General features: G+C 38.7%; 1 protein-coding gene across 1 annotated transcript in view; it reads left to right on the plus strand.

Annotated features, from left to right (window-relative positions):
• Window positions 1-21,618, plus strand: part of VCAN (versican) — a 99,036-nt gene that overhangs the window by 40,016 nt on the left and 37,402 nt on the right. The window contains exon 7 of the mRNA XM_066339648.1: window positions 5,894-8,824. Coding sequence (XP_066195745.1) covers window positions 5,894-8,824 — 2,931 coding nt within the window. The remainder of the gene's footprint in view (window positions 1-5,893; window positions 8,825-21,618) is intronic.

Raw genomic sequence — 21,618 nt, forward strand, 5'->3', positions numbered from 1 at the left:
CTACTCACTCTGCCTCAGGGGTTTGAGATCTCAGTCAGACAATGCCAAAAACTGTAGTATCTCAATCCACTCCAAACCAGCCTGTGCTATACATCTCAGCAGTATCTCACCCTGAGAAGGAGGGGAAGGATGTTTCTGGGTGCAGCTCAACCTTTTAAATGCTTGTAAAGTAGGAACAGAGGTTTCTCAACCTGACTGATGTATGAGGAGCAGCTGTTTGGAGCACCATGAAGTGCTGGGAAGGAGATACTTCTTTTGCCTGGGCAAGAGAACTTTCATTTACCTGAGTGATTCAAAATAGGATTCTTTAAGAACAACATCTAAGTGCAAATATTGTGGCCAGAGGGAGAGAGGAAAGAGAAGAAGACACCATGGGAAGCATTTTCTTTTCATTGCCACAGGTCACTGGATGGGTCAGGTAACAACGATAGTCAGGAGCAACCATGAGAAGAAGTGGGAGGTCCACCCCTCCAAGTGTTCAAGTGCAGAAAACCTGAATTGATTTTGCCCTATGTCACCTTTGTTTCATTACCACTGTGTGGTCTGGGTATCACCCACAGCACACAGGGGTGATTTCCCTCCTTTCACACCAGCTAGAGGGAACAGAGCACCAAGAATTCTACTGTCAGTTCTTGCCCAAGTGACAATCTTGGCCCTTTTTGTTCTTCAGTTGTTTTTTGTGGTCACACAGCAAAGATTATTGCTTTTATTTGGTGCTGGGTTATAGATTTAATTAGGAAGAGCTGACTAAAAAGGCTTGATGATTTTTTTTTTGTCTTCTTTGGCAGTTTCATAATAAAATAATGTGGAAAGAGAAATGCTGTTTTCTATTTTTCTTTTGTGGATAGATTGGCAGGTTATAATTCATTCACAGAACTACACTTGCATGTGGGAAAAACAGGAGATAACATAATGTATCTTTCCTCCTTCAACCTCTGACTTCAGAAGTTATGAAATAGCAAGTGGTTTTACTTAAGAGTATATGTGTTCACAGAGCTAAAAAAGTTGCTGCTTCTGTTGTTTTGTTAGCTGGAAGAAAAGACATTAGGCAATGGTGTGAAGAGGATGCCAAACTCTTCATTAAAAGTCTTTCATGCAAATAAGACAGACTGATAGCTTTCAAATTTTTTTTTAAGAATCCCATTGGTTTTCTCTGATATGGCACATCCTTTGTAAGCAGGAGTGGATCCTGCGTTTAGATTTTCATATTTTTCTCATTACATTTGGCTTTTGATTTCGATGTCAAAAAAGAGTGTAGGTGGGTGGGAGTATACACCTACAGTTACAGAGAAATTCTCACAGCTGCACTGTCAGATTTTGAATTCTACTACCAAAAGTCCAAAAGTCTCATTATTTATGTACAAAATCCCACATGCCCTGTGCACCACTGCTTTTGGAAAGGTGTGAATGGGCAGGTACTGGATCAGTGGCATGATCAGAGTTTTTTTTTGGTGGTTTTTTTTTTTTTTTTTTTTTTTTTTTTTTTTTTTTTTTTTTTTTTGTGTGTGTGTGTGTGTGTGTGTGTATGATTTTGTGTGGCTTTTTTGTTTTGTTTTTGTTTTGTTTTGTTTTTGTTTTGTTTTGTTTGTTTGTTTTGTTTTGTTTTGTTTTTTGGTTGGTTGGTTGGTTTTGGTTTTGGTTTTTGGTTTTTTTTTTTTTTTTTTATCAGTTCTTATTCTTAGCCTTGTTCAGCTTGGAAGGTTCTGCTAGTCACTTAAACTCCAGCTGGAAAAACTTTTGGACTCAAGGGAACATTCAAGGCTCTCTTCTCTGCCAGGGTTAGTAGTAGGGAAGGAACAGACCCCAAGAAGAAACTTAACTAATTAACATATAAAAATATGTACCAATTAAGCAAAGCAGCTCTCTTTATTGTCATCATGCTTAAATTGGGCTTGAAGATTTCAAACATTAATTTTGAGTGTCTCAACATTTCTTATATTTTGTAATAATTTATTTTGGCTGTAATTCACAGAAAGAATTCACTATTTCCAGATTTTGTTCCAACTTAAAGCAATTTTCTGTTGTTTCGGCTGTTAGCAATGATTCAAAACAATCTCTGTCTATATGGCCTATTCCTTCACGGTTCTTAGGTACATAACTAAATGTAAACACATACACAATATTTCTGAGTGCAGAAAAATTGCTCAAGTGATTCAATTTAGGTACTTGGGTAGATGTGGTAATGTTGAAAAACCATGTATATAAATTAAATACAATTTTTAAAATAAGAATTTCTCCTCCTTAAAATACACTAATGCTAATCCCAAATTAAACAGCACAAAACATACTAAAATCCTTATCTGGTAATTGCAAAGTTAAACCACGTCTGAAATTGTTCAGTTTGATTTCCTTGAAAAAGTAGTAATCTTCAGTACTGCTCCATATTTTTCAATTTTGTTTAAAGCATGGTGGAAAAGAAGAGGAAGAAAATGCTGCACAGTAAAAGTATAAAATAAATAAATGGAGAATGAAAATGTGTAGCATCTCTGCAAAATCATACATCCCTTCCAAAATCAACTTCATGCATGGTGTTCAATGTACAAGGAATAGATTAAAAAAAAAGTACATAGTCTTTGATATGAGCAGCTGTTGGTGAAATAATTTGCTTTCCTGCTGCTAATATGTTCATGAATTTTATTAGGAAAGTCTGCCTCATGTCTTGAACTAGAAGGAGGACAAAGGAGATAGCATATTGTATGCATGATGCAAGGGGTACAGTAATGCAAAACATCTGGGTGGAGTGGAGGACAGCTCAAACTAGTGTTGTCGATTAAAAAAGCAACCTTCCTTTTTTTTTTTTTTTTTTTTTCCTTTTCTTTTCTCACAGAAAAAACAAACAAACAAACAACCCAACAAAACAACAACAACAACAACAACAACAACAACAACAACAACAAACCATAAAACCACAAAAACCAAACCATGGGCAGATTTCTAATTGAAGAAATGCTGTCAGGTGTTTTTATTCACTCAAATAAGGTTGCAGTCCTGAATGATGTGTGTGAAAAAGCTTATATTTAATTGTTTTGACAAAGTGACTTTAGAGGCCCTCTAGTTGATTTTAACCAGAGCTGAATTGCACACAGTTTCCATGGGAGAAAATCTGGCTGTTTAATGATAAACTGTTTAAAAATATGGGCTCTACTTATAACACTCTATAAAGGTAATATTTATTGATTCGGTTATTGTTATTAATATAAGCAAACCAAATATGCTTGGTGTTTCTTCAAGTTAGCATAATAAATATATAACTATTCTGTCAAGTCATTAGCAGATAATAAGTCATGAATAATAAATATCTGCATCCCAGGCATAAATATGTGAACTCTTGGGACTTCCAAGCATTTCTTGGAAATTTGGAAGCTGTGTAAGTGGTTGTAAGCGTACACAAATTCCCAGCAGTGATGAAATACAGTTACCTTTTTATTCCACAGATTTTAAAAAATTATCCACATTGCCCTCATTTTTGTCTAGCTCTGTTAGAGGGTATTAACATTTTCATCTTCATTCAGAGGGTGATCCTGATGATTACTCAAAGGCATCTGGCGCCTGAGTGAGTGATTATGTTGGCTGCAAAGTCAGTTCCATCCACATTAAAGAAACTGATCCTATGATTAGAAGGGAGAGATTGAGACTTTACTGCCTCCATTCCATTTTGCCAATTAAAAAAAATGGCCATTGAGGAAAATTGGTGAATTCTTTGGTAGAAATTTAACAGCTACCACTCAGCAGCATCTACCACTTGTGTGCATCCTTCATTTCCCAAGCTGTGAAGCGGAACTTGTGTGGTTTAAACCAGCCCCATGCAAGAGGAGAGGGGAGGAAAAAATGGCAAGAATTTATTGATTCTTGATTGTGTGAGCATTGTCTCACAGATTGAAAAAAGCAACAAGCATCTACTCTGGGCTGTGAAACCCCAAATACAAAAACCTCTCATGTTCAGGCTTTGCTTTGCTTAGTGGGGTTTCAAGAACTTTACTCCTTCTTGCTCAACCAAATGTTTTAACTTAAAATAAATAAACAAACATATATATATATATATATATATATATATATATATATATATATATATATATATATATATATATATATATATGTAGCTAAATCTTTGTAAAACACAAAAAGATATAATGTGTGGTAGGAAAAAGAATCTGCTCCTTTCTTTTTTTTCTGCTGGCAAAGAACACCATCACTTCTAAACACAGTGACATCATTTTTTTTTGCCCTCACAATTTCCTTTTCACTTTCACTTCTCATTCAGGAAAGCAGAAATAAATTAGCTTTTACCTAATTTTCCTACTTTGTAATTCTACACGTTCTTCTAGAAATCTTGAGCAGTCATCCTCTGACCAGTCCCTCCTGCTTCAGGGTGAATCAAACAGGTCTCTTGCAAAGGTGGTATTTTCAAAGCTGAATGTGTGAGACTGAACAAATATTTGTGTGATCCTGACTTGCACATGCAGAATTCATATATGCAGCTATCAAAGGGGCACCAAATTAGCTATAAATTTGTGAAAAAACCTGATTTGTGCATGCATGCTGCCAATGCTTAAGTATAAACTGTAAAATAATTAACTGTTTTTGTTTCTGTGTGAGAGGGGAAGAGACTTATTTGATCTATTACAACCTAAGCAAGGTTATTTTGCAAGAAGTTCTAGATATAGTCATGTCTGTGTGGTAAACAGCGAGTCCTCATAAGCAGAGATTGTTTAATGCATTCTTCATATGTTTAGTGTGATTAAAAAACTGTATTTTGCTCTATATTTGCCTCCTTAAAGGTGTTTGATTCTCAGACACTTAGCAGTTAACAGCATTGATTTAAGATATTCACGTCTTCCACCCATCTGTTCCCATTGTCCTTCTGAAGATTACTGACCTGGAAAAACTGGTAGAAGGGAAGATGGTTCCAACCTGGCCTTTTTCTGAGGAAAACCTCTTTTCTGAGCACTCATTTTTTACAGGAATTTAAAATCTGCTGACACGCCTTGCAGTCTTGGCACACATTTCCTTCTCAGATGGCATGGAAATGTGGGCTAAAAGGAGCAGACAAACAGCAAGGCCGTCAGGTTGTTTAAAACATCACAATTTGGTTCACCATAAGGACCTTTCTTTGTGCCTTCTGTTCATTTAGGATAGCAACTCCCTTACCTTTCTCATCATCCAGGAAGTTTGACATTTCACCTTTGTATGTTCAGCACTCCCATGGAAGCATTTCTGTGTGTGGAGGACTTTCAGACATGCATCTTTGAAGTGTTTTCAAAAGATCAAAGATTTAGTAGCATTAGGTTTATGATCTTTTTGTTCAACAGTCTCACCATTACCCACAATAAACTTCTCCCAGCATAATTTAAATGCAGGGCACCAGCAGTATTTTCTGGTGGCGTGCTTGATCCTGCTGCTTGAGCACCCTCTCACTGCAGTGAGGATTCCTTTTTGCAGTTTGTAATTATGGGCTGAAAATAAACTAAAGCATTATTTCACTCCCTTTATATGTCTCAGTTAGACACTGCATAAAGCTTTGAAGAAAACCCACATCTCTACTGATTTGTGACAACTTGAAATAAACTTTTATGTCCCTAGATCAGTACCTGGCTGGTAACTCATGCAACACAAGGACTTCTAGGGGTAATTATATAAACCACAAATATGAAGAATATTCCTAGTTTTTTCATCTTCAGATTATTTCATCAATTTACTTCATCTAACTTCAAGTTAGGTGTTCTGCAGCTTTACAGTATGTTATTGCATGTCATGAAATGTCTAAAGAGCTATCTAAAGCCTTTGAATGCTACACTTATTTTTCAGCATGGCATTTAGGGTTTTTTTTGGAACATTCAGACTAATGAATTAAAGTAACTTGTGTACTGACTGTACCTTTTTTTTTTTTTTAAAGCTAAAAAAGTCACAACAGAGCCTACGACTATTGAGCCTGTGACATCTCTGAGAACTGACAGTGTAAAATTGTCGCCTACTGGAGTTCCTCTTGAAACTCCCATCTTTGAGACTCCACTTACTGAAGTGCCTGCCACCCAAACAGTCTCTTTGGAGGAAACAACCTCAGAGTCTGAAGAAGACACAGAAATGACTACTGATGTGGCTGAGGAGAAAAGGGAGATGGAGGTACTCATGGAGAACATTCCGCTAACCACCTTTCTACCTCAGACTGTCACTGACGGCGAAATATTCACTTATGATACACTGGGAAGGACTAAATACGATGTCTCACCCAGGCTGACAGACACCACGTCCCCAGATTTGGAACTGGATCACACTTACTCTGAAGCAGAGTTGCCTGAGGAGCAAGGTAGGTCTGAAAGCATTGAGGACGCTTTCTTGACCTCTGTAATTTTTCAGGATAGCACAGCTATAGCTAAGAGTTCCACTGGTTTTTGGGAAGATGTTGAAACAGGAGATGCACGAAAGCATGATGCTAATAATCAGACTGAACAAATAGAAGTGGGTCCTCTGAGAACAGCTACAGACAGCTTCTCACAGACTTCTCAGAGGGAGGCTGCCAGGACAGGGACTTCAGATTCATTAACAAAAGAGAGTGTGTCTCACAGTGCCCACCTCACAAATGCACCCACAAAAAAATCAATGGAAGCAAAATCTGATGAGAAACTTACAACTGTTGTAATCCCTAAAACTTTGCTCACTGATGAGTCTGCAGAGAGGGAGGACAGTGAGAGCATGCACACTGCTGTGTCTGGCACAGATTCTGGGGTGGCTACTGGTCATGCCTCAGGATCAGAAGTGCCTGCTGCATCAGAGACAGTCCTAGATGAGCAGGCAGTAACCACTGGACAGTTTTCTGCAGTGAAAGAGTCAGTGCCTTGGGTTAAATTTAGCTCTGTGACACTGTTTGACAGTGAGACCTCAGCTCAAGAGAGCAGAGAGGAGCTGAGGGATGTGCAGCCCACCATGGCATCTGGAACACCTGTATCCTTTTCTGTGTCAGCCGCTGATCAAACAGAATCTGAGACCATTTCAGGAAGCACTGATTCCCTGCCAAGCTTTGGAGAAGGCACTATGTCTCTTATCCCCTCATCTCAGCAGACAGAAGCATCAGCTTCCTTAGAGGAGCAGGAGAAAATAAAACAGCCAGAAATGAGGACAACATATGTGAAGGTCCTTCATTCCACAGCCACCATTCCTCCTTGTGTTACAGCAGAATCTGAGGGATGTTCTGCAAGGGAGAAGATCACACAGGCCCCTGTAGGTTCTGGCATGTGGCTGCCAACAGAAAAAGAGGAGGGGTATATGACAGAAGAATCATCTCACACTAGAAGAGTGATTGAGTTTGCTACAGAGGATGGCTTCTCTGGATTGGAACCTACATCATCTCCAGGGCACAATGTGGAATCCACAGTGCATCCAGGAACTCCAATTTCAGCAGCTACAGATGCAACTGAGATGAGCAGAGAGCCAGCAGAGGCCACAAGGGATGAAGAAGTGGTATTAGCTGACCTTGGTCAGAGTAGAGACACTACAAGTGTTTCCCACACAAGCAGCTTCTTGTATTTGGAAATGACCACAGTATCCAAAACACTAGTGGAAGAAAGTAGTGCAACCCTAGGGTCTTTTAGCTCCTCAAGTGTAACTGTATTGCCAAGCACTGTGCCCACAGCTGTGGGGGTAACTGAGCATGAAGGAGATGAGACATCAGGGACAAAGGGAACTATTAAATTTACAGATGTAATGAAGGTAGATACTGCAGTTCCACAGGAGTATGGTGCTTCCCTAGTTCCAGTTACTGTAGAGAGTGAGGTCACTAGAGATATGACAATTACTGATCAGACTCCTTTTGATGATATCTTTCATACAGAAGCAACAGAAACAACTGCAAAACATAGCAAGGTGTTCACAGAACTCTCCACACTGGACCAAGGTTTGGAACCAAGAACTGCCACAGAGACCACACTGTCTGTGACATCTGCCCACACACATGAACCAGAGATGTCACCAGGATCTGAATGGCCTCAAACAGCAGTTCAGGGGACGCAGGATGAGACAGGCTCAGCTTATGATGAGACATACACAGCCACTGTGCCTGCAGTGATGTTCACAGACCATGGAGGAATTCTGGGACCTGAAGAAACTAGCAGCTGGTTGCACCTCACGGAGACTCCAACAGCTGAAACTGCTCCTGGCCAGGATGAGGAGGTCACTGATGTGATGCCCATAACTGCTGGAAGTGAAGCAAAGACACAGGACAGCTCCGAAGTCCCCACCAAGGAGGGAGACGATGCAGTAAGCTGGGATTCTGTGCCACCCTCCCATACGATGCCAGCAGGACGTTCTACTGTGGAAAGCATTACTGGCCTGAGTCTGGGAGCTTCTCCAGGCCAGGCTACAGAAGGTTCAGGAATGACTACAGAATCCGAGAAAACCAGGCCAGCTGTATTTGCAGCTACTGCAACAGATAAGGCAACGATTCTCAGCAGCATGACAACACCTTCTATTGGTGCTGTAGACAAAATTCAGCCTACATCTGCAGCAAAGCTTTTGGTCACTCACGAGTCTCCACGCATTATTCCTGAGGAAGAAGAGGAGGTAACAAGCCATGACATCATCATAATTGATGAATCTGTTTCTCCCAGAAAACCGACTGCCGAGGATGATCTGCCAGAAAAGATACTAGAGCCAGAAATTGATAAGGAATATTTTACAGCATCAACAGCCACTGCAGTGGCACAACCTACTGCTCCACCTCAAGTGAAGGAGGCCACAGAGGCCTTGCAACCTCAGAAGGTGTCTCCTTCTACTTCACACCCTGATAATGACATAAGATTGTATGTTATTCAAATCACAGGCAATGACACAGGTAAGATTTTGCCTTTTAGACCTGCAGTCCATCAGAGTGGACACTTTGTCGTGACAAACAGGTGTGCTTTAGAATATGCTGGAGGTATATCTTGGATCGCTGATGGATGCAAAGTACGAGTTTTGTCTAGACAGCAACTTACTCAATATTGGTAGGTCTATTTTTCTGTCTGTATTTATAGATGCTGTGTGGTAAGAACGATTCCTGTGTAAGAATTAATATGAAGCTGTTTTATTTCTTTCTAAAAGTCATGATGGCTACAGTCCAGTTTTCTTTTTTAATGTTGTCAAGTCACCAATTTAACTCCAGCTGTCTGTGAAACAAGCATTTTAATTTCACAGCTTCCATTCCATGCATTACTAGTCCTAAATGAAGCACTAGATTATTTTAACATTCCATTGGTCTGTAGCAATTAACAATGCCATGTACAGTGTAGTCAGCTAAAAAATGGTTAAAGCACTTTAATGCCTCCTGTGATTTGGAGGAATGGGGTTTTTCATGTTTTCTTATAGCATATCATAGCATTTTTCAAAATCCATCTTAGATTGTGGTGCAAATTGATGCAATATTTAATTCTGCCACATTTTTTAGCTGATGGTTCTGTACATGTGTATGTAGCTTCAACTCCATGGGTATCCAGAACAGAAACTTCTAAAGTAGCAATGAACTGTTGGGGTTGGTGATGAATATGTCTCCATAAAGCAAATGTTGAAGGGTGTGCAGTTTTACATTAAAAAAGCCTGTCCACTGACTATTATTTAAGCTGTGATGGTAAAACATTATATTTCAAAATTAAAAGGAAGGGAACTGACCAGGAGTGCAAAGTACAGAATTTCTGTTAGGTTCAATGTTTTATTGTGTTTAATTATCTTGTGTAATATAATACTTGTATATTAATTATTTGCATAATTATTATTTTATTTTTTTTAAGGAACATAGTAAAAATGGATTTTTTTTTGTCACATACCTTAACTACATGCATGGCTTTTGAATAGTTGTGTCAGGAACTGTTTTCTCTTTGGTTCTTGGCTGTAATCGCTGTGCCTCTGAAGAACTCATCCGACAGAATTCATAATTTATGGGAGTATTTTGGATGGTTTTGTCAGGTTTGTTCTCAGTAGGGTTCCATTCAAAAATCAAAAAACAGTATTGTTTTATTTTTCCTTGAAATGTGCCATATCCTGGTTGGACATTTCAAACCTTGGCTTGGTATCTATTTTCATGTTATGCTTATTATCCTACTTTATATTTACAGGATGCAAATCTGCAAAAGTTATATCAATAGGAGGTTAGCCTTCTATTTCAGAAAATGATAGTTATGAAACTTTTGTTTCTGTGGTAGATTATCATTGTTTTGTCTTTATATGTTACCAATGCCTTGAGGTTCTCCATTAAATGATACAAGTCTAATAAGTTAGAGCAGAAGGCTAATTTCGGAAAACAACCCACATATTAAGTCCTTTTGTACCTGTGGAAATTCACTTGATTTGACTTAATAGTGAGTAGCTGGACTAGGTATTAGTGACTTCGTTCTTCCTATTAGATTTTTGAGTTATGCTACAGTTTATTTCATACAGAGGAGTGGGTTGTGCTGGGCAGCTGTGTGTTCCAGGTGATGGAAAGAAGTAGGATGGCTGGGAAGGCTTGGACATAGGATTTCTCTCCATTTACATCAAGAACAGCTTTTTTTTTTTTTTTTTTTTTTTTTTTTTTTTTTTTTTTTTTCTCCCAGAATAGTGTGGGTACTGTGATTCATTAAATTAGGGTTTAGTTCAAAGTGGATTATCTAAAGGACAGCAAATCAGTGTGCAGATGCTCTTCATAGCTCCTCTTACTCTGCCTTGACTGATCAGGTCTTTAGGACAAACTTTATTCAGGTTTTTTCTTCTTCATGTTCACAAACTTTCATAGCTGTGCATGCATTTTTGCAGGTATATATGTGCATATATGTCAAGGTGTTTATAAGCAGACTTGAAGTTATAAATCCTTAAGAATCTGCCCTTAAGAATTATTTAGTCTGTGAGGAGAGAAAAAAAAGTTTATTTTCTTGAAATATTATTGAATTCTTCATATGGCACAATCTGTGTTCTCTTTAAACATAGAGAGCCTCATCATGTGCCTAGTGCAAGGTTAAAAATGGGTTTTTGTCATTTTTCTGTTTTCAAGCCCTGGCAGTGGGAATTCCTCCACTTAGCTATTCACAGACTAAAGCCACCCTTCTACCTGCTTAACCCAAAATCAGTTAGAACTACCAAAGGTTTATATTCTCTCTGAGGGTTTGGATTGATTTCCTTGATTGCTACAAAAATGAAAGACAACATCTGAAAAATCCTGTCAGGCCCAGTTTCTCTTCATTGTTCCTTACTCCATAAACTTTCCTTCGTGCTGAAGAAAATCTGTACAGGGAGTAATGAAGAGGAAGAATCTGGCAAATATTACCTACCTTTCACTAGGATGTAGTTTAACTTCTTATTCTTTCATTCCTTATTTGAGAATTTATCCACTGTCATAAAGAACTCATAAACTGTACCTCGGGCTTTTTATTCTTAGCTGATTGGAAGCTATAAATACAGTTTACATCATTACGTTACAAAACAAAGTTTTTTCCTCCTTTGGAAATTTCAAGGTAATACAATTTTCAAGGTAATACAGTTTAGCATTTTTAATAAAGTTAATCTGTGAAGGTTATAAACAAAGGCCTGCACTGATTTTCAAGTCAAGAGTCCAAAAGTACCTCCTAAGAAAGGACAGCTTTCTTACCAAAGCCTTTCAAGAAATAACTGTTTTAAACAGGAATAATAATGAAAGGATTTATATAGATAGCATTGTCTATAAATGAAGATATTTTCCTTTTTGTGTTTGCAGAAGTACTGGAACTATTTATGAGATTACTCTTTCCCCCTCATTCTTCACATCCTTATTATTCAGCTTTTGCCAGGAGCAACAGTTTAACAGTGAGACAGGGCTCAGCAGAAATTCAGCACCATGTTTTGTTTCCTATCACTCAATTACAATAAAACCCTTGTTATTACACAGCTGAATATTGCTCCCTGCAGCTCCATTTGCCATCCACAGTGTGGGCACAATAATATTTAAGTGCTCCATGGGGGTGCCATTACGCTTTGCTAGGTAGGAGTAGTGTTTTACATTCCATGTGGAAGAGAAAGGCTGTGCTAAATATGTGAATTCTTGAGATTTTGAGATATTTTTAGCAGTTTCCATCAAGCAGGACAAAGAGCCTGTGGTGGTGGAGGCAGCACTGGCTCAGGTGAGCTCACCTGTGGCCAAGCACAGGTGGAAGGAGAGGGAGGAAGGATTCCCTGTGCCTTTCTTCTACTTCTCAAGCCCTCACCAGACTGGCACTGACTTCTCTGAAGAACTTTGAAGTCTTTGGGCTGGAATGTGCTGTCAGTATATGGAATGTGTTATGGATGTGTAGAACTTGGGGGGATAATTGTTCTTCATTATTATCACAGGCTGAATCTGCACTCGAAAGGTGTTGAGTTAAATTCAGTTAAATAAAGTGTCAAGGATATTATTCTGTCTCATAAAAGCATCTCCCTTAATATGAAGTAGTACAATATATACAACTGGAAGGTGCTATTAAACATTATCATTTCTAAGTCTTTACATTTCTTAGACAAGGAAAAGGTTCTCCTAGAGGACGTATTTTCTTATCCTACAGGGAAATAGCTTTACTCCTAGTGTTTTAAATGCATGCTTGAAGTCAATGAAAACTTCCACAAAGGAACTCTTAGATTACTCTTAGATTAATAAAACAAAACAAGGCATGGAAACAGAAGTAATTTGGAGGCCTGGTAGAAGGTCAAACACAATTTAAATTCTGGAGGACGTGTTCTAGGGCTGATAAGGAAGAAAACAGAGCTGAACAGATAAAGCTGTTTATTTGTGTAGAAATATGGCAGTTTTCATTGAGAAAATGTACAAACAATCCACACACTCCCATGTGGGCAAATCTGAGGCAGCTGTACAAATTAATCTGAGTAATAAGACTTGGGTTTACTGACAGCCCATGGGCAGACGTAGGGGAAGTGTTTCAATTAATGAGGAAAATATCCTTGTACATGAGGAAACATCCCTTTTTATGCTACAAAAAGGACCACGCACATGTTTCAGAATGGCCCAGGACCTTCATCCACTGGAGTGGAACCAGGAACTTTCTCTCGGAATTATGAGAGTGAGGAAGCCAAATACCCCCACAGTGTGAGGTGTCACCTCGTGCACAGCTTCCCATGGCACCAGATGGGACACAGGATTTTGTCTTTCACTGTGAGGATTTGCCACCTTGTACCCTGTTGTGTCCTCACAGCTCCAGTGCTTCCTAGTGGTGAGGGCTGCTGCTGGTGATGGAAGGTCATGGATTAGCAGCTGGGAAATAGAAAAAAAAAAAAACCCACCTGAAGGAACTTTTCAGCTCATAAAGCTTTTATTAGCTGAAAAATGCTTGTGGGGGTGTTGTTTAACAGTAGTTGAGGGGATGCTAGAAACATAACTCCTGTCTGAATCAAGAGTAATTTGCACACCTGCATTTTTTGGAGACATTTGAAAGTATTTACATAGTGAATATGTTTCAAAGTGCTTATTGGACCCTGGAACTCACACCAGCTCTGTCTGGTTTCTTGTCCCCTCCAGCTTTGAAGAGACCAAAATTGCAGGAACTTCTGCTTTGTAGATGTGGAATTTTATGGAAAGAGGTTACAAACTTTTGTGTTTCAACATGTCATTCTCTGATATGCATATTTCTGTCTTAGCAGTGTGAGAGGGCATGTGAAATTTGAATGAAATGCAGAATGTAATGAGTCATAGTCATAAACCTTAACAAAGGAGTCAGAATAGTCTTTTCAGGTCCATCTTAGGCCTTGCCTTAAAATTCATTTAATCTTCTTGTCTTCACAGCTCCTTCTGGAGGGCTGTCAAAGATCTTCATGGCTCTCTTTACGCCTGATTCTAATATCTAGCCTGAATTACTTCTTGGCCAGTTTATACCCATGTTTATTCTTGCCAGCATTGTCTTTAGCCTGAATAGGCCTTTTTTCTTCCTGACACTTATCCCTTGATACTTTTATTTCTCTGCTCAGTCACAGAGAATGACCACGTCCTCTTTTTCAGCCCTCTTTTTCAGCCCTCGTTTTTGGTAACTCCTGAGGGGGTGTGTGTGTGGCATAGTGAGAATATGCTGGTGTTGTGCAGGGAGGGAAGATGCTGGCTCTGCCCTGGGGGCTGAGGGTGTTGGGATGACCAGAGCAGAGGAAGGAGAGGAGCAGCAAGCCTCACACTGTCTCTTCCAGGCATTGCAAGAGACAACCTAAAAGTTTTCAGCATCCACGTTTGCATTCTCTTTGTCTGTAGCCACATTGTTCTCCTTTAAGATGTTTTTTTTTTTGTGGCCACTGGCAAATAATCTCTCTGAACATAATTATTTGTGGTATACACACCATGCTAGGTGCAATGTTTGGTGTGCCTTTTTGCTAATTATTGTGTCAGTGAGACTCTGTCTTTTGTGTGCTGAAATCACCATTTTTTTTTCCCCAAGCGAAGGATATATGCTACTGAAAGCTATGGTTTCTTTATAGGACCTATTTCAAACCAATGATTACCGTGAGGAAAGATTCTGTCTTGCAGCTAGACTGACCTGAACTAATTTCTGGTGGGATCTTGAAGTAACAGCAAAACTTGAAGCAACAGCAAAAGTGGCCTCACATGGGCAGGACCAATTTTCCACCTTAATAAATGCAAAATCTCCTTTTCTCCTTTCCTGAATGGAGGGCTGGGCTTTTATTTATTGTAATGTTCTAAAGTTCATTTCCCAGGGAAGGAGATCTGACTGAAGTAATTTTAATGTTCTGAATGACCAAACTCTCTTTATTATTCATAAATCTGCTGTAGAGATGGCCACGTTCTTCCTGTGCCTGGAGTAACTGAAGTGTTAAATACTAAGTAATGTGGTCAGATACTGATATCATCTTCCCCAGTGTAATTACACCACAGTAATTCCAATGATGTGATTGAGAGCAGAACTGTTGTGGGGATGTGGGGATAGTAGATATCACAATGTCTTCATAACAGTTTGCAGCTTTTTGGTCATTGTATAATTTGGTGATTATTTTTCTTCCGAACATGTTTGAGTTCAATCCAAACTGGTGGATCTGTTGTTTAACTAAACCAGTTGACATTTTTCTATATTAGAATACCCTTTTTTTTTTTTTTTTTTTTTTTTTTTTGTGGTGATGTGGTGGGCTTTTTGAAATAGGTTGTACATCATCCTATATAAATTATATTTAAAACAGAAGAGCAATAATGCCCTGTATGAAAGGAAAATAACCAAGCAATTTTAATAAATTCAAACTTTTTTGTGCACTTCTCCTTTTCTCAAAAAGAAAAAAAAAAAAAGGAAAAGAAAAAACAAACCAACTCCACCAGCCCCATATCAAACAGAGCTGAAACTTGACACTTAGATAGCTTCACAAGAAGCCAGAACTGAATTAACAAATGGCCTTTAGACCAAAATTTCTGGCTCTTCCTGAAGACTTATTATAGAACAATAATTTCTTTTTCCACATTCCTTTCTAGACTTCCATAGATACAAGGAACAGTGTCCTCACATTAAACACTGTTCAGAGGATGCATACACATTCCCTCCTGTTTTTGCACTGTATCCAAGGAGAAGTCTCAGATTTAGACATAGGGATTACACATTTCCAACTTTCTTATAGCTCTTTGTTTATTCACGAGAGAAATGAAAGAATTTTATTCATAGGTACAATGTAGTTTTTCATACTTCTGTTGTGAAGAATAGGAATCCTTTTAGAGGTTTTGTTTACATTTGGAGAAAGCCTTAAGAAATCCTAATGCAGAAAAGATGAGCTGTCTTTTACATGGTGATGCAATATGACTTCATTTTTTTCAGGAAAATGGTTTTCTGTACCAAAGTTTTCTGAATATGTCCAGATTATAACTTTCTTAGTATGGAATTTTCAATGGTCTTCTTTTGCAGTTTTTCTGCACATTTTCAGTTTAATGAGTGGATTAATCCTTGCTAACACAGTAAGTCTTTTTAAAATCTTCCATGTTTTTTTAAGTGATTAGGTGATAAATTTGATCAATAATACACAAAATACCCACTGGTGTCTTTCAGAATATTTTCCTGCCACAAGATGGATGTGTACAGAGTGGCTGCTGTGTATTGTGTGTTGTCTTTGGGAACATGATGCTGAAGTTATCAATCTTTCTTTATAGAATATTTTCTTCAAAGCTGCTCAGTGCATTAGGACTTTTCTGACAAGTCTTGTATTACTGCTTTTCTTAAATGAGGAGAATTCAGTATGAAAACTTTCTACTTCCTGAGGAGGAGAAAAGCAGTTGGAATTTTATTCCTGGTCAGGAGTGTCTTCCAGTAGTCCCTGCCTGCCTAGGTATTTACCTGCCTGCTAGACTTCGTTACCTTTTTGATACCCATCATTAGCCCAAAGAGTGCACGAGAAACATTATTTTTTTTAACTTTAAACCATAGTCTTGGATTTTACATATAGCACCTCATCAAGTAGGAGTCACACAGTTTCAGTGGGAGGTTTTTTGGCATTAGAAAAAGAATTTCCATGTATTTGATGCAAACTTTTTTGTTGCTTTTGCCAAAATAGCAGCAAAGAATGTGACTATATGTACACGGAGTAGCACTGAGATTTTTGATTGTATTTCCTTGTGGGATTTTTTTCTAAACCATTGCTTTTATTTTCTTGAAAGTGGTGAGTAAAATAAGTCTGGGCTTGCTTATATATTCACTACTCTGGGTTGTAGTGAGTTTCCAGTCACATGCCTAGTTAAATACTGAACATTAGAACCAAAATTCATGAGTCCTTGGGAAATGCTTTGGACACTTGGTCCAAACGGAGAGGACCAAGGATTAACCCAAAATCTTCTTCAGACAAGTATTTGTTCACACCTTAATTGAATTATTTGACTTCTTGGCCTATATATAATTTCTTTTTTCACTTTATTCTGGCCACATACAGAGCCTGTTAGGTGTGAACTAATTCTGCAGCAATATTACCATGTTAACACAGAATGAAGTTTGTGGCAGTAGTTTATAGTCAAAAACATGTGTCTCTTTGCTGATTTTTAGTAGTGCAGTAAGATTATCATTGCAAGGCATCTATTTTTAGCTGTAGTTGGTTTAAAACCTTTGTTCTCAAGTACTGTCCAGGAGAAGTGTCTTTTCCAAAAAAACCCCAAGTGTTTCTAAAAACAAATCAATATTTTTCTGGAACAAATGCTCCAGTTTTGCCAAAACAGAACACAAAAGAAAACTGACATGAAAAAAATATTGAGAGAAAAAATTATGTATTTCTATGGTTAAACATACATTCATGATTTGTATGCACTCTTTGAAATTGTGTCTAGTAGAGAGATGTGTTTGTGTCACTCCAGCTGCAGCAGAGAGGAGCTTACAGACTTTGCTGATTTAACTGAGAAGCTGTGGTTTATCCCTAGGCTGCTTTGTGTGTTTTATAACCAAAACAAATTTATTAACCCTGTAGATAAATTTTAAAAATTTTCAGCTCTTTTTTTTTTATTTTCCCCAAGGTAAGGGATGACATTGAGAATAATCCATTAAAGTTGCAATTGCAGGATTCACTCTGTATCTTCTGAGTGATAGTTGAAAAGCACAAGACTCAGATCTATATGCAAAAATCCTTGTGTGATGTATGTCGATATTTATGTATGTGATCACTCTAATTATGTATTCTAAAACTCATTTACATTTAAGAAGTTATGAAGATACTTCGGTACCTTGAGTTATCACTGCCACTTCTGTAGAAACTCAATTAATTTTGCATGTGCAAAAGGGCCCTGGACAAGACTGATTTGCCCCAAACAAAATTTTAGTCATATTTCAATGAAGAGAAATGAAACTTAAAAAAATATTTGCAATGAGAAAAAGACTGTGTGTTACCACATGAATAATAGCTCAAAATAATGCCCCCAAAAAAGCAGGGACTGTAGCTAAAGAATGTGATTTTGGATGCTTGCTACATGACCAGTGGGCTTGTGCAGGCGTTAAATTAAAAGCGTGCTTATGAGGTACTTGAAAAAAAATGCTTAAAAAATAGTAGGAGATAAAATACCAGAAAATTATCATGATAAGTGGAACAAACTTCTCCAGACAGCTGTAAAAAGAGCATTTTGGGGTACAGGAGGTGGGGTAATTGTCATCATATCTTCAGTTCTTAGAAAAAAAAAGGATTCTTTCCTTCCTTCCTTCCTTCCTTCTTTCCTTCCTTCCTGCCTTCCTGCCTTCCTTTCCTCTCCTCCTCTTTTTCCTCTTTCTTTCTGCCTTGTACCCTATCTCCCTCCATTCGTCTTTTCCTCTATTTCTATCTCCTTTTCTTGCTGTTTTCCTCTTTTTCTCTCTTTCTTTCTTCTCTCATAAACATACATTCACATATACAAATGCTGCTATCTGTTTTAGAGCTTGAACTGCAAAATATTTTCTGGACTCATTTTTGCCATGAAAAATTCCTCTCATGAGACAAATCAAGAAAGTAAAATTTAGTACATGCCTAGTATGTAAACCAACATTTATTACTCCTAAAATGATATGGTGTCAATCTATTTTTTTCCCAACTGCCACATTAAGGAGTATACTGTAAGTTTTTTCCCTAAAGCCAAGTGGTTTGGTATTACTGGAAAAAGGAAGAGGGGAAAGAATATTCCTTTCAGCCCTGAGCAGTCACAGGAGGAGTCAAAAAGTGGACATATGCTTTGAGATTCTAAGTGTGGTATTCTGACTTTTGCCCAAATTTATGTTGTGGTGAGGCATTTTTTGGTTCTTCTTGGAGGGGACACTCCCCATCTTGGTGGGGCCAGGACTGGTTCTCTCTTGTGCCACCTGTGTCGTGGCAGAAGTGTCTGAGGGTCTCTCAGTTAGCAGGATGTAAATGTAACCAAGGAATGGTGGGGAAGTGGGACAGAAAACTCAAAATTCATTGATATTTCAGTGTTTCCACCTCAGCTGTGGAATATCACACATGAAATAATGGATGAAGTCATTCTGGTGTCCAGTTGCTCATTCCCAACCTGTAGAGTTGGACTTCCCTCTGCACACAGCCAGACATACCAGCTAAGCCAGATACAGTCTGACTCCTTGCTTTGTTTTGGGTTCCATCTGGAGAAAAATGATTTCTTGCATGGCAGTTATTTGGGTTTGGGTTGTTTAGCCCTGCAGAGCTCTAGAATTGTCTTCTCCACAGGCAGTGGAGATGAAATGGCAGTGAAATGTTGTCATTGGAAGGATACTCACGCCCAGGACAGCTCAGGAGGAGGCACCATGGGCTGGAGTCATGTTTTGTTAGTGACATACTGGATCAGAAAGGAAGTGGGAACGACTGCGCTTAGAATGTTGCATGACAAATATCCAGGCATTATCCAGGGAGCTGTATCCTGCCCGTGCTGGGGCTCAGCCTTAACATGGCAAAGCTGCCATTTTTAACAACTTGACATTTCACTCAGTCTGCTTCTTTTTAACAATTTTATTGTTGAGTGGGGGAGACGAACAAAGAAAATGCCAGGGATTGCCAGAGGGCTCCTTTATATGCTTTTATAATAAAACAGTTCCCTTCTTTCTGACACGGTTTCTGCATCATCCTGTCTGTTGCTTTGGAGTTTAGGAGAGATGAGAGGGCCCAGAGCCCTGTGAGAACAGATGTCCACCTAAGTGACATCCACTTTACACAAGTGCCTCTGGCTATGGCCAGCAGCTCCAGCCTGGGGTCCTGGCATGGCTGTGAAAAGGCTGCAGGGCAGAAACATGCCAGAAATTGATACTAGTGCATTTTGCACTAAAACACCCAAATATGGTAAGGCAGACAGACTGGATAAATAAATTTCAGTAGGCAAGACTGACCACCCACCTTGAATTACTTTCAACTCCTACCCAGCCAGCTGTGCAAAAGTCACTCCTTACAGTTGCTTTCTTCCAGAAGTTTACTTGAGTCACTGAGACTTTTATGCAAGGTAAATTTTTATATATGTGTGTAATGTAATAATCTCTTTTGACTCTCAGAGCAATAACAAAGCATAAAGTTTGATAAAATTTAGAAGGTAAAAAAGCCTCAAAACCCCTAACTCTTGAAACCTGCCCTACATACTTCAGCATTTGTAAAGGGAGACAAATTTAACAAAATTTTAGAAATATATATGTCCAGCTTGAAAACATTTTAAAGTGAACTAAATAAAACCTTCTGTTTATTTAGAGTGAACACTAATCAAGCGCTGGATTTTACAAGACCTCATCATGTATACTAGTCATATTAATGTGAGGTAGAAGGATTAAAAGCACCAAAAAATTAATTATGTCTGGACTTTTTTTTTTTTTTCAATTTTTGATTTAGGTGTGTATACTAGTAGCCATGTTTCTTTAATGCCTTAGACCAGCTCCTTGGAAGTATTCCTAGTTTTTGCTGAGGAGAAGGGGTATGCCTGTTGCATTTTAACCATGCTTAATGATAATGATAACCATGGGATTATCATTAATGATAATGATTATCATGGGATAATGATGCTACAAGATGCCACATGTTAGAGGAATTGCATGTTCCAAAGGCTGACACTTGGAATTTTGGTTCAGCAGGAAATATCTGTACTTCAAAAATTTTTTTTTTTTTTTAATTAAATGAAGAGGACAATATACATAAAAAACCCCAAACCTCTTCTGTGAAACAAACAGCCCAAACTATGTTATCAGATTGATTTATTTCTGTAAAATTGAATGGTTTTGTTCCAATCTGAATGTAATACCTTAAGGGGAATGGACAACCTACTTAATAGATAGGTTTTTAATTTTTTTTTATTTTTTTTTTTTTAATTGAGGACAGCTTTTTCAAATCCCTTTTTTATTTCCTCATTATGATTTTAAAACAGAATAAATTCAATGAAACTGACACATTCCTGTGGAATTGGTTGAAAGTTTTGAGTTTTTTTCCTAGCTGTAAGAGTTTCAGCAAGCCATGGTCATAAAGCTGCTTGAATTCACCCAGACTGCAGATCAATTTCCTTGCAGAGCTGAGGTTCAGGGGAGTCAGTGCATGGCATAAACATGGTTAAGTCTTTCCTCATCCTAGATCCTCTCCCAAGCCTGGGTGTGAGGCTTCATTGGTCTTTCAGAGGGTTTGAACTACCTTCATTCTCTTTTGCTTTGAGGACTCCTCGTTATTTTCCAGGTGAAGCAGAGTCTGGGTTTTAGCTGTCCATAGGCTCTCTCTGGTGGGTAACCTTTGCAATCCCATCATAGCATCCCAAAATGTGCAGGGGTTTTGAAACAGCTCATTAAAACCATTTACATCTATACATGTGTTTTACCAATGTCTTTATAGAACCATAGAAAATGGAATGGTTTGGGCTGGGACTGACCTTGAACCCCATTCCATTCCACCCCCTGCCATGGACAGGGACACCTTCCACTGTTCCATGTTGCTCCAAGCCCCAGTGCCCAACCTGGCCTTGGACACTGCCAGGGATCCAGGGGCAGTCGCAGCTTCTCTGGGCACCCTGTGCCAGGGCCTCCCCACCCTCCCAGGGAACAATTCCTTCCCAATATCCCATCCATCCCTGCCCTCTGGCACTGGGAAGCCAGTGTCCTGTTCCCTGTGTCCTGTCCCTCCAGCCCTTGTCAATTGTCTCTCTCCATCTTTCCTGCAGCTCCTTCAGGCCCTGCGAGGCCACAGTGAGGTCACCCCAAAGCTGCTCCTGTCCAGGCTGAACAATGGCAGCTGTGCCAG

This window comes from Sylvia atricapilla, chromosome Z, assembly GCF_009819655.1.
Source record: "Sylvia atricapilla isolate bSylAtr1 chromosome Z, bSylAtr1.pri, whole genome shotgun sequence".
NCBI classification, from domain to species: Eukaryota; Metazoa; Chordata; class Aves; order Passeriformes; family Sylviidae; genus Sylvia; species Sylvia atricapilla.